Source organism: Corapipo altera, unplaced genomic scaffold (genome assembly GCF_003945725.1).
Source record: "Corapipo altera isolate COAL_440 unplaced genomic scaffold, ASM394572v1 22b, whole genome shotgun sequence".
NCBI lineage: Eukaryota > Metazoa > Chordata > Aves > Passeriformes > Pipridae > Corapipo > Corapipo altera.
In genome coordinates, this window is record NW_020884876.1 from 16,088,011 (window position 1) to 16,102,345 (window position 14,335).

General features: G+C 33.0%; 1 protein-coding gene across 5 annotated transcripts in view; it reads left to right on the plus strand.

Moving 5' to 3' along the window:
• FSTL5 (follistatin like 5) overlaps window positions 1–14,335 on the plus strand; it is a 283,323-nt gene that overhangs the window by 254,813 nt on the left and 14,175 nt on the right. For all 5 annotated transcript variants that reach the window (XM_027636132.1, XM_027636127.1, XM_027636130.1 and 2 more), the window contains one exon: window positions 24–148. In XM_027636132.1, coding sequence (XP_027491933.1) covers window positions 24–148 — 125 coding nt within the window. The remainder of the gene's footprint in view (window positions 1–23; window positions 149–14,335) is intronic.

Here is a 14,335-nt window from a genome sequence, read left to right on the forward strand (position 1 = left end):
TATCATGATGTTGCCTTATGCAGGTGATAACACAAGCCAGTGGGAGTGTTTCTCATCACACAATCCATACTCAGCCAGTGGGAAAGCAGTTTGACAAAGTGGATGACTTTTTTATTCCAGCTACAACCCTCATCATCACCCATATAAGGTAAGTTTCAACTGAATTATAATTAACTTTCAAATGAACAAGAATATTTCTTCATGAATATTTCATAAACATTTCTTCATAAACAAACTCAATTCAAGTTGATTTGAAAACAAGCTATATATAAGAATATATACATTTATTAGCATTTTTCTTCTGTATTTCCCCAACTGTTCAAAAGTTCAACTGCTCTATGTAGGAAAATTGAGGTGCAATATCATCTGTGGTTTTCTTGAGGAATTGATAACTGTATTATTCAGATAATTCTTTGAGTTAGAAGCATACATCTTAATTTGTGAACAATACATATTAATTTCTCCTACTGCTCAGAACAGTTGTCCTATATAGTACTTACCACATTGTATTGCCTATATATTCTATTAGATTTATTATTTTCATTAAAGAACCAAGAAAAAGAAAAAAAAACCACTTTTGGAGTTTTAAATGGAATTGTGATACAACATAACTTAGAACTAACTTCTCCTGCTCATTCAGTTCTTTCTACCTGTTTTTTTATCAGGCTCTCTGTTTTCAACACAAACCATGACTGAGGATGTAACATGAACTCTGTTAAGATGCATGAATAAAATTGGTCTTATTTCATGGGTGCTGAGCGATCATTTTAACATGATGTTAAAATGGCTCATACTGCAGACATGCCAGTAAATACTGTAAATTCTTGCAACCTTATTATTTCTCTCAGTGAATGTAGGATTGTCTTTGTGTTTGGCCAAAGAACAGACAGGTTCTGGCTTTGATAAAAATCCTCTAAGTATGGAAGAACTGAAAAAATTGACCAGCTGGATTTTAAAAGACAGCTATGAGAAATGCTACGGGAAAATGAACTCTGTCTCAGTCAGACAAAATACAGTGGGACAGAGAAAGGGAGTCTGAGAAAAACTGGGCAACACTTAGCACAGACATAAAGCAGAGCTCTCCCTAAGACCTCTTAAATGAAAATCTATCTTTCTTCCTTAAAACACATCAGTAAGAATGCAATATGTAATTTTCTTTTCTTTTTTTTTTTTTCCTGCAAGATTTCTACCTGGAGGGATTGAATATTTCTGCAGTCTAGGTCTTGTACATCTGAGTGTTGCATTAATGTGTATTAGCACTTTGTATGTTTAGGACTGTTAAGTTTCTCTGCAGGCTGACACAGACCCATTTCATTTCAAAAAACCTGTCAACAATTAACTCCATTGTGTATTCTGATATTTCAAGTTCAAGTTTGTATAGAAATGCCTTCATTAGATGTTCTTAACTGTCCTACAGCATCATCATTCACATTTAGCAAAAATCTCAAATCATGAATGTAAACATGCATCCGCACTAAAAAGGATATAATTTCTGATTGTTGTGAAGGGTAGTCTTTGAAATGTGAAAACATGCAATTTAGGTTGGTTTTACAATTGATTTCAGAATTCACTCTATACATGCCTGTGAAAAATCTGGTCTTCTGTATCAAAAAACATTTGGCTTCTCCTAAAGATGGTGTCGATGAGAGATAATTTTTAAAAATTTTCTACAAAACCCTTAACTAACAAGTAAATTAGAAATCATCCATATGCAATTTAAAAAGAAATGTGTAGATTAGTATAGCTGAATAATAAATTGCCTCTAAATACCATTATTACCACATTTGTTGAATTGAGTAGATAAATGCATCATGCTCAGCCTTAGAAAAGCATTAATTATTTCTGCTGTATTTGGAAATATTTTAGAAGTATTTGCATTGTGAGAGCAAAAGTTACTGCTTCATAAAGTAGCAAGTACTAGAGGTACTATCCCAGCAGCACTACCATTTAGATACTTGAATTTTCATGTAAATAGGAAAATAAAAACTTGGATAGGGATAAACATCATAGAAGGATGGGAAAAAGGAAAACAGGGTCAGCCCAAAGCTAGTGTTGAACTCATCTTGTCTAACTCAAACTGTTTTAAGTTGCTATTTTGCCTAAATAGGTCAAGTAAGCTTTTCCTTCTTGGTATATTGAGTCACAGCTGCCTTCAGCTGATGAGTCATTTCACCCATCCTATACACAACTTAAGAGAAACGAGAATTAAAGAATTTTTAAAAGAGAACCCACAGAAATAAAAAAATAATATGAAATTCAGTTGAAGACTGAAAGAATAAAATTGGATAAGTGACTGCAGATATAAATAAACGTGTACATCAATTCAGGTCTAGTGAAATTTTTGTTAATTTTGAATTTTTTTTCCTTTTTTTCCACTCACATGCCAGATAAAGACCAAACAAAATTTCTAAAGTCTGGAGAAAAGCCTGCAGTAATTTGTCCAATGTTAAAATCATAGATTTGTGGGGTTAATGAAAAAAATCAATTCAAGAACAATTACCTGGTTTTACTGATTCATGAACTTACTTGAAATGCTATCTGAGTGCCGTTTCTAGAAAAGACAAAAACCTCACTTTTTGTACACATAATTTGTATTTTAATTTTTTTATATATTCTTTGAAGAGGTATTTACCTTATTCAGTTGTTAGAAGAATTTACCTTCCGTAAAATGTCTGTCCTGCAAGTAACTGTATTTCTTTGTTTAAAACAAATGAACTCTGTGAAGAGAGTGTCAGGAAAGATTTTAAAATTAACTGTATTCATCAAACCAGTAGTGGTATAGAAAAAAAACTATTGAATTTAGTATCACCAGTCAACAAAAAGCCACTCAGTAACAGCATGTGTTTCTTAAGGATGTTAACAAACATGAAAGCTTGAGCTTATTATTCTTTGGAGTATATACCAACAGGGGAGCAATTTATGAGTGTGAATTGCAAAAAACAACTACAAGAGAAATAACTACACTGGCTAAGTTAGCTGGCAAGTTTATTGCCCAAGGGCCTTATTAACTCTTTGTTAGAAATCCGTTCCCTTTGACCATGCAACACCAACCCCTTCAAGAAAAATTAAAGCTTTTTGTATCTAGGTGCATTTGTCATGTGTAAACTATAATTTTGAATGATAGAGCAGAAGGCAGAACCAAACTTACTGTCTGAAATGTGCAGTTCTAAGCAAAAAAAGACATAGCATTTAAAAGAATGAATTAAGTTTTGTAACACAGTTAACACAAACCATCTGCTACCATTTAGAGTGTATTGCTATCTACTGCATATTCTGTCCAAATGGTTATTCTTTAATCACTATAAAGATCAAGGGAGAGAAGGTAAAGATAGGTTGGCTTGTTGAAATCAAGGAACAGAAGTAAGGTAGAATAATTTAAAGCGATAGTGAGTCATTAATTTTTTTTCATTTCAATAGTAGCTAAAATGGTAATTGCTAGTAGTACATATATAAATATTTAAAACTTTTGTAATTAATGAAAAATTTTAAATTAATTTTATTTAAGAAGTGATGGAACTATACATTTGCTTTACCTAGGTGAGCCATTTTTATGTATGAAAATGCAAATGGGCTGCCCATTACTAAAAAAAAAAAAACTCCACACACCTTATCGCTGTCTTGGGCAGCAGATAATTTAGGACATACTTCCCCCAGACCAGGCATTTTAAAAGATACTATAAATTTTTGACTATGGTAAACAGTAATTCATCCTAATGAAAAAAATATTTTCCCGAATTTTTCCTACCACTGATTAAGACAATGTTCTGTTTTACTTATTGTACAACAGGAGTCAGGGCAAATAACCTTTTGGTTCACAGCCAGCAAGCATAACATTCATGCTCTGAACAACTATGATGCACCAGCAAAGCAGCAGCTAAACAAAGTAGGCATGAGCCAAAAAATAGAGGAAGAATAGACCAATTCTGTTATCTTTGAACACTCTTTTATAATTGGTTTATAGTTGGTATATGTACAGAAAAGGACAAGAAAAGAAACTTGATCATTTTGGGAAGAAAAATATGGAAGGTTCAGTAGCATCAGTTAGTTGTGGGACATTAGGGAGGTGATTTCCTCTCATTTATGTTCCAATCATACTATTTTCTTCCACTACTGAGGTGAAGGAGAAACAGTTTTGTGCAAATACCATTAGGAATCAAACAACATTTTGGCTGTCATCCTTTTGTATCTGCTAACTATTTATAAATATATATAAATAGATATGTGTATGTGTGTGTGTTTATAAAGAAAAGAAACTATCTATTAGTTTTAGTGCAAATCTACTAATTATCTCCATAATAATGTGTAGAGCCCCCCGCTGATGTTTCCATATAGCAAATCCATGCTTGTACAGAGACCCTCAGCTGCAAATAGCTCTGATTGACACCCCATCATAATGCTCTAAAAATATAGGTGACTTAATTCTAGAATTTCTGTGTGGGTTTTTTTTACAAGACTAATTCACCTGCTGACTCTAAGAGAGGGGATGCCTCATGCCTTTAAGCATTTCTTCACCATGGAAATAAAATTCCTTCTTTTTGTCACTAACCAAGCTTAGAGTTTAGAGAAAATCACTTTCACTTGACTTTATTGGGTTTTTTGTGTCAGCTAGTTGTAGTGTAACGCACAAAAGTTCTTAGTTAATCGGTAACCAAAAAGAGGCTATGACACAAAAGAGTAATAATTATTATTAGAAAAAAACTAAAAGAAGTTTAGTCAGTCTTGCTGTTGGAAATCTGAAGATCTGAAGGGCACAATTCATATATTCTTCTTACATATCTTGAAAAATAGCCTATCTTGCTATTATCATTGGCTATGTTTTACCTCTGATAAATGCACTCACTGTCAATATACATTGAATTATACCAAGAGAATGAGTGAATATAAAGCATTGTTTTCATGCACACTGTCATACCCATATTGTCAGTGCACACAGCTCAAAAAAAAGTCTCCCCTTCCTCCTAGTTCTCTTGAAAAATTATCAGACACTGGGTCCACAAAAGTAGATAGAATGAGGTCTATTACTCTCTAATAAATGGTACAAATCCCATGGTGTTTTTCTTCAATTATTACTGAAGCTTTTTTGTTTTATAGATATACCCTGTAAGAATTGAGTCTATATTTTCAAACTTTGGCCTTATACATTTACTAAGACAATTTTATTTAGTGAACTGTTTTCTGTGCCAAAGCAGTTCAGCACAACCAATGATTTTGTCCTTAATTATCTGCTAATACCACTCCTTATCATAAAAATAGACATTTGGAATTAATATGTCTGATGGCTGCAGAAAGATGACTTGTACAATACCCATGAAAATATATTCTTGGAAGCCTAAGGAGCAAAAGGGATGATTATTTCAGCTCCACTTTTCGTAAATCGAAATGAACAAAAGATAATTGGAATAAATTAATGTCTGTCACTACACTGCTGTAAAATGTTTCAAAAACAGTATTAAATGAACTCACTGTAATGAGGCAACTCTAACTTTTTAGATGTTTTAATCTTTTAAAAGTATTATAAATGTCATACAGTTACCTGACCTAACAAGTGGAAGAATGAGCAATCAACTCACTGGTGAGATGGCTCAGTGTCTGAATAGAGTTAACATTTTCTCAGTTTGTGTTTTTTCTCTCTTTTATGTCTCTGTTGTGTATGGTAATAAGGGAAACAGTCTTTCCAAAATTGCACTTATTCATTTGTACAAAACAGTCCAAAAACTACACTTCTCCTTAAGAGGTAATTGGAATGTACTGCCAATGCATTCCTGTGAACCTGCTTAAATGAAACCCATGTGGGGAAGTGATTCAATAAATTCGCATTTCATTCCAGAGTTTAAGCCCCTACAGAGGTGTGAAGTAGCTGACATAGAAAGAGCATTTTCTGTATTTCCATGCAATTAAGCAAACAGAAAATATTATTTTTTTGCTTCAAAAACCCTACATAATCAGAAAAAAACTTTCTATTCAGTGGTTTGCAAGTGAAACAATGGAAGTGTTAAATACTGAGTCAACTGTAGACAAAAACATGAACAGAAGAAGTAGATTTAATTAGGGGTTGATTTTTTCACATAATCAATATGATTTAGTGCAAAGATGGAGGGAATTTATTATTTTACAAATTTAGTTAACAATGTATATTAGAGGAGCATAAGGTTTGAGACAGTCATCAAGCTAGAAACATATAAAGTGCTACTGGGAAAATAGGAAAACAACTTGAAAGCTTGAGGAACCAGAGAAAGCTCAGTAGTACCAGGGCAAGCAGAGAAGATCTAGAAAGTTCTCTGCAATTTCTAGTAATGATTGTAGAATCTGTCAATGAATCCTACATAGTGACACAGAACACAAAGGAGGTCCAACTGAGTTAGAGGTTCATTCTGCAGTTTCCCAATCTGTCTTAGTGAGAGTAGTGCTAAATGGAAAACTTATAATCATTCTTTCCCCTCTCTGTGTATATGCTTCCCAAAAGAAGGACCCTTCTAGCCCATAAATGTGTTGTTTTGAAAAAGAAACTCATAGGATCTTTTGGGAAAGATAGAGAAGAGACACTAAAAAGTCTTTTTCTGCATATTTTTTTGATTTAATAGTGGAATTTAGAGCATCTTTATTCCAGAGGGAATATGGAGAATGAGAGATTCAGCTCAAAGAGTTTTAAAGCATTGCAACTTACTTTGTCCAAAGACCACCACTGGTAACAGCAACAACTGTTGAAATAAATGCCTTTTTGAAAATGGCAGGTACTCTTCAGTGTGCCAAACCTATACTCTTTAGTTCAGTCCTTCTCTGTTCACATATCCCCACCCAAAAAGCTAGGAGTCCATAAATGTAGCCATGGGATATCTTTAAACTAGGGAAATCTCAGTCCTTTAGGTAAGATATACCATGTGTCCAAATTAACACTTCACCTGTATCCTGCTTCATCTCTACTCCTATATTCTAAGGACTTTAAAATGTGCTAGGCAGTCAGGATTCCCAACAGTGCCTGTTGGTGAGCACCTACTGAAATGATGAAGTAACTGCCATCACTCCACGAATGCATTTAATATTTGCTGTCACTGAAATGATGTTCTGAGGCGTACATAACATTTTTTAAATCAGGGCATTTTGGATTTCATGAAGAAAATATTTTTAAAGTTCATTTTCAGTTCAGTATTATGAAATTTAATTAATACTTAATTGCACGTTTAAATGTAGCTAATATAAAGTATTTTAATATTTTTATTCCGTACATTTTTATATTACACTGAAATCTGTGACTGCTTCTAACCTAGTAAAATATATGTATGTATGCACACATGGACACACACATGTATAAAAAATCAATTTGGAAAACTATCCTATTTCTGGAATCAGTTATTCCACATGCCTTTTCCCATGTTAGCTGGCAATACAATACTGCTTGACCAATTTGTTTAACCCATGCCCAAATCTTTTCCTCTTACGTAGCTTGTGTGAAAATTCACAAAGCTCTCAAATATAAATTCAAGCTGTTAATACAAAAAAAAAAGATTGTATCAAAAACTGTTTCCAATTCAGTGTGACTATTTAGAAATGGGAGTTCCCTTCAAATGTTACATAGCATCAGTAAAAAAAAGAATTCCTTGTGTTCTACCTGTCTTTCTTTATTAGCTCAGAAAATGGCCAGAACCTGGCTTAAATCTAATCAGCTTTAGTACAGCCAAAGATAGTTTTGCTGAACTGTAAATGTTTGGTTTTTTTCATACTGTAAGTTTTTTTCAGAAGTCATTACAGGAATACTTACTTTTAGCATAATACCATCTGTCCATCTGAAGTGGCCGAAACATTACTATAAATAAATGTTGTACCTGTCTCCTAATACCTAGTTGCTTTTAAAAATTCAGCATCTATCAGTGTGTGAAAATACACAAAACAATGAAATGTATAAAAATGTAATCAACTATAAGAGGAAGAGAATCCCTGCAATTATGGCACATAATTTGTTGTACCCAGTGGTTAGAAGTTATATTAGTGCTGTCTTAATTACTCACTGGTTTTCAAAGAAAGTCCCAAATTATAAACATTCATCTATTAGCTTGGAGGCAATCTTAAAATGATGTAATTAACCATTTTTTGTATCTTTGTTAGTAAACAAGCAGACCACAATTATTTTAAAAAATTGTACTGAGTCTGGCTTGGATGGAGCTAGTTTTTCTGATAGCAACCAGAATGGTGTTGTGACACTGGAATAGTGTGATCTATGACAGTGAAATAGTGAAAATTTTATTGGAAATTTTCATTTGTTCAGTTCTACTTTTTAACATTTAGGTTTTTGTTAATTACATTTAAGTTTCCTTTTTGATGGTACAACCTATTGTCCTGGTTTAGTAATAGTATTCCCCAATTTAATATTCCCACTAAAAAGAAAATCATGAGCTGCTCCCCTCCTCCACCCTCCCTGGTGGGAGAAAAAAGGTAGAGATCATGAATTGAGATCAGAAGAATTTACTGGAAACAGCGATGGCATAAGAAAAAGAGCAGTAACAGCAACAATACTAACAATAGAAGAGTACAAAGAGAGGGTCATTTACATGCAAAAAAATGTTCATTGTGGACTCTGGGTGACAATGATGGACGGGTTCCCTACCCTGCCACACTTTTGTTTGACCCGAAGGCACACCTTTCATCTTGGAAGCAAGAGTCCCTTACTCACACCCCTGGCAATGATGTAAGGTAGTACCAAATAACATTAGGGGCTTGGCCACGCCCACTCAGTACAGTGCACTGCAGCCCAGGATCCCGGGGCTCAAGCAATCCCTTGGGCTCAGCCTGCCTGGTAGCTGGGACTACAGGTGTGTGCCACCATACCCAGCTACTGTAAAAAAATTAACTCTGTCCTGGCTGGAGATAGGACACTTTAAAATTTTTAGTGATCACACGAATCAAAGACTTTAAGACTTTAAGACTTCCAAATCTGTGTTCTCAACAGTCACCATATCTTATGGTGAATAAAATGCCCAAACTTCCATCTTAACAAAGCCACCCCAACCAACCCTCACCTCCTGTATTATCTACAAATTAGAACACAATAACTTGCTATGATAATACTATATTTTTAATTCAAATGTGGTCTCTGATGCTTTTGTCTGCACAAAATAATATTAATCATAATTTTTTCATACAAAAAGTATCTTTTTTTGTTCGGTCTAATATTTTCTTTATTTAGTTTATTATTAAAAAAAATGGAAGAGAAAGGAATTTTGGTTTAGTATTTATTCTTAAAAGTATTCACATATCCCCAGCTATAAAAGTATGTGAGCTTCATTTTTAAAATGAAGAAAAAAATCTTTTGAGACTGTTTTGACGCATGTAATTTATCACCTTTGTAGTCCCTATCTCTACCTCATTATTCATTCTGTACTAGTACTGACTATTTCTTTTGACATATATGAATTTGGCTGTGCATTCCGTATGACATCTGCTCACCTTGATGTTACCACATTTTCTGAAGTGCCAGATCCTCTTAATCCTATCTTACCTTGTACCGACATTTAGGAGCATCTTTAGAATGTGTTTTGTTCACTGTGTCTGTACAGCTAGCCCTTTCTTTGACTTTTATTGCTTTAAAAATGAAGTGTTGTTGTTTTTTTTTTTTATTAAATTGCTAGCTCTCCTTCCCTAGAAGGTACAAGAAAGAAAAACACATTTGGTGCCAATACTGAAAATAGATTTTTGCTGTGCAGGTTCCTTTATGATATAACATGAACATTCCTAGATTCTAAAAATGTAGTTTCCTTTTGTTCTAAAATTTCTTCATTTATTTCTCACCACCTCTGTTATCACTGGACAACAATTTGCAATAATTAAAAAGTGTATTGTATATATACATCTTGCAAATGCTCCACAGAAAAATTTCAGAAAATTAGCAGAGTCCTGCATCACTAGTACCCTGAAAATTCAGGATTTATCCCTACCCTGTGCAAATGTGCACTAAATGTGAGCCAGAAGTCCTGAACTCTGTCGACATGTTAAAACAGGTCAGCTCTTCCTGCAAGATCTAAAAAATGACTGAAGAAGTCACCATAGTATCTGGCCAGCTGTGGGGAAATTTTCCTGGTAGTTCTTTACCCATGGGTCATTTAAACATATTCTTTAACATAAATTTGGGGTGGCAGTCTGTTTTCTTCTCTGGATCTCTAGTGAGGTATAAAATGCTATGCAAATCTAATCTTAAACTGAAATAGAAATGTAATGAAATAAAATTAAAATAAAAGGAAGAAATCATAGAATATGTTAATATAATTTTAAAAGTATTTTAGGGAGTATACTATTTTCATTATGAATGTGAGAAATTAATTAAGAAATTTTTGCCTTTCTCTTGTAAGCACTTAAATGATTTATCCAACTAAGTTACAGAAGACAACTTGCATGGAGTCTTTCCCACAAATAATATTTGAAAGATTGTATCCTTGTGATTTTTCCACCCAAGTAAAAACTATCACAATAAGAATGAGGATTTTTCTGGTAGCACTTACAATATCATTTGCTTTGGCTCTTCAGTATTTAATTTGTGGTGTTCATTTTTCAGCCCAGAACTAATCTTATTAAATATGATTTAGGATAAACTCAGAAACTGAAAGCTTACTAATGCTCAAAAACTATTTATTTTATAGTATTCATTCCTATCCCTTTTGCTTATTGTTTAGGAATGGAAGTTTTTTACTATTCAAGTTCTGAGCACAAAGCTTAATTTTAGGAGATCCCTTTAATCTAACAACATATCACTCGTCAGGATTCCTTCAAGCCCTTGTAGAAATATTTCTTCTCTTTTGTCTTGCATGGCTGTTCTGAAATCCTTGATATCCTTACTTTTCAAAATAATGGTCAGTATGTGCTGAGAGAGTAAAAGGAAGAGAGAAAGAAATAATCATTTTAGTATGTTTGTCCATCACTGACTGGAGTCTCAGGCATCCAACTTAATCGTCTTCTCTACACTGAACTCTCCAACTGAGAATGGAAATAGAGAAACCATGTTCACTTCTATGAAGTATATAAAAAGCAATATCAAAAGAGAATAAAAACTTCAGAACAAATCTGTGAATATCAATCTTGGAAATTTTGGAATACTTACCTAAAAAGGTCACTTCTCTTTCATTCAGATCTCTCAGGTGGTGTTCAGAATTGTTATCCGCTCTGTGTAGCACAGCAGGCCTTCTGTGGCACTTTCTCTTTTGCATTGAGCCTTTGCAGTGTCCTTCCCTATTCTATTTCAATGCATTTTAGGATCTAATCAGCAATTTTATCATTACTAAGACCATCTGCTCCCATAGATCTTACAATTGAATATTAAGTTCCTTTCTGAATTAATCTATGAAGACCTGCATTTATTTGTATCAATATCATTAAGTAAACATATGAAGTATATATGACTAACGATGGGTTAGATCTCTGCTGGCATCTATTTTTTATCTCAAAAAGGTATTCCTTAATCCACATCCATAATTAAAAATAAAAATAATATTGATAATAATGAAGATGAGTTATATCTGTATGTTAATTTTCCTCTTTCATCCCACATATGGTATAAATTTCAAAGAATACCTGTTATTTTCTAGACAATTTTTTCTTGTAATTAGAAAGGTACAGATGAGATGTTTAGTGTGCAAGTCTCTAAAAACTCAGAAATCCAAAATTTTCAAACCCAGAACTTCTTCCCAAGCAGCAGTATAACAAAATGGTCGATATTTTTAGAAAATTAGTTCTGCCATCAAATTCTATTTTTCATCAGAAATGACCTTTTAAATCATCTAATAGAACTGATTGTGATGATCTTGTTTTACACTAAAATTACTCATTTTCTCTGAGTGGCCCGACAACCTTCTGTTCTGTGGTTTTTAATTTTCTTTTTGTTTTCACCAGTTCTTTCCCACTCTTATTTCTTAAGACTACTGTGTTACTACTTTGCAGGTGCATTATCATAGTCACATAATATTGCTGCAAATGTTATTTTTCTAAGTGGCACTTTTAAATATTTCATTTACAATAATTGCAGCAGCTAAATAGGTAAAATGGTGAAGAAGGCAGAAATATTTTTCAGATGTGTGTGTGTGAATGTATATATTCACACCTAAAAACACTTAAAAAAACAGAGGATTATCAAAATTTTATCCAAGATGCAAATATTTCCTTAGATAGGAATATACTTTGTGCTTACTGCTGTTACATGCAAATACCAAAGAAGAAGTAAAAAATACCTTTTCTGATGCAAAAGAAAACTGCGAAGCAAGTGTTGTTAATGTTGTAAGGAGCATCAGGAACAAAATTAGGAAAACAAACTTAGAAGGTCAAAAAGTGTTATAGTACCCAAAAGAAAGGCAGCATTTGTGCTGATGACTAATACCTGCTGGATAAAATCCACTCAGTTTTTTGTTGTCATCCAACAACCATTTTTCAACTGCAAAAATTCAAAAAGGGTCTTTTCTGAGCAACCTGCCAGAAGTGGACTATTCTAGGCAACAATAATTTTGTAAGTCCTGAGAACAAACCTAATATACCCTTGCAGTGCTCAGTTTTTGAAATTAGAAACACTTCCACAATTAAAAATGAGGGGTTAATATTCTATTAAAAGTAAATATTTTATTACTGTTTTATAGTACTGTAATTGTAATAAAAAATGACAATAAAAAGTTGTGTATTTTAAAATCACTTTAAATAAGAAAAAATAATTGTTTGATGATTTGAATGGTATGAATTTAAGCCATTTAAAGTAAAATAAACCAGTGTGAGCAGTCTTCCTTAGAATCATACTGTGTATGAGTATAAATGAAAGAGTAATTCTAATAAAGCAAACATATTTAACATAGAGTGTTGTATGTTAAATATGTTAAATTCTTAGAAAATCCTTAGTTGTGCTGGTGGCAAAAACACAAAGTACTGGTGACAGCAATTATAAAAGTAAATAGTTCTTATAACAATTTTCCTTTTTTCCTTTCCTTAATTGTTAATATTTCCTTCTCCAGAGCTACTGTGGATAACTTCAACTGAAAAAATATTTGGTATATAACACACTACTCTCAGAATTTTGCTTAAATGGTAGTAGTTTCCCATGTTGGCAGATAAGAAGCTTTTTTATAGGATCACTAACACACTGTTCTTGGGCAGTTAATGACATTTACTTTTGAGTTCCGGAAGACTTTTGGTCAGCAGATTTGATAAAATTTTGTAATAATAGAACTTTATTTTCCTGGGTTGATTTTTGCATAAATTTTGAAAAAAAGAATGGGTCTAATGCACAGAATGTAGAGTGGCTTTAAGCACAATTTTTATTCACTCAGGATAACATGGATAGTGTTTTGGTTCTTTTTTTCTTGAATTAAATTATTCAGTTCATAAATTTTCTCTTTTGTATGATAATAGTGCTGTTTGCTTCTTGTACAGATAATTTTGATTGTAGCTCATTTCAATCTCTTTTCTTTACTTTCTGGTTTTGAGAGCAAAAATAATTTTCCTGAAGCGTTTGACTTCAGATTTTAAAAAATATCTACTGACTTCATGGGAGTAACCTCTGAGTGCATGGCCAAGAACAAAAAGGAGAGGGGACATCAGTTTTTACATCATCATCATCATTTTCTATACTGTTGATCTTTCTGAACTCAAGAATAAATACAGTTTTATGATAATATATTCATTAAAAGAAAAGTAAAATGAAATTTATCCTTATTTCTAGGTAAAATTTTCCTGAGCTTTCCTTTTTTTTTGTCTTTTTTACCAGTCCTTAGGTATTTCCTCTTTTATGGTGAATGTAGTTGCAGTGGTAAGCAATATATATGACTCGTCTAAACGAAGAAAATAGCATAAGGGAGGGCAGGCTGCTAATTTACCACTTGTTGGCAGCTCCGCATTACCATTTTGCTTGGCTATTCTTTGTGCATAGGAGATGCAAAGTAACTTGCTCTATCTGAAGAGTGGAAAAAAATGATACCTTGCTAAAACAATTTTGAAGCAGCAGTGCCAGAATTCATATGATTTGGGCACTTTCTATGGATATATCCAGTTAATTATTAATTCATCCTTTAATTGGTTAGAGCTTCCCATATAAGTAAGATTGCATCTTTACTATTTTTTTTTAGATACAGGTCTCAGTCTTATCCTTCACTCCGAAGGATAAGATGTAGTATTGTTACAGGATAAATTGTAGTATTATAAGATGTAGTATTGTTACAGGATACTGCTGAAGATGTAGTATTGTTACAGGATAAATTGAAAGGTTTTCAAATGCAGCAAATGAATATAAACTTTCTTCATAGAGGACTGCTCTAAGTCCTGCCTTAAGTTTCTGCTACATGATTTTTTTCTCTTATGATCTTTGCTTTAGTATGCTTTA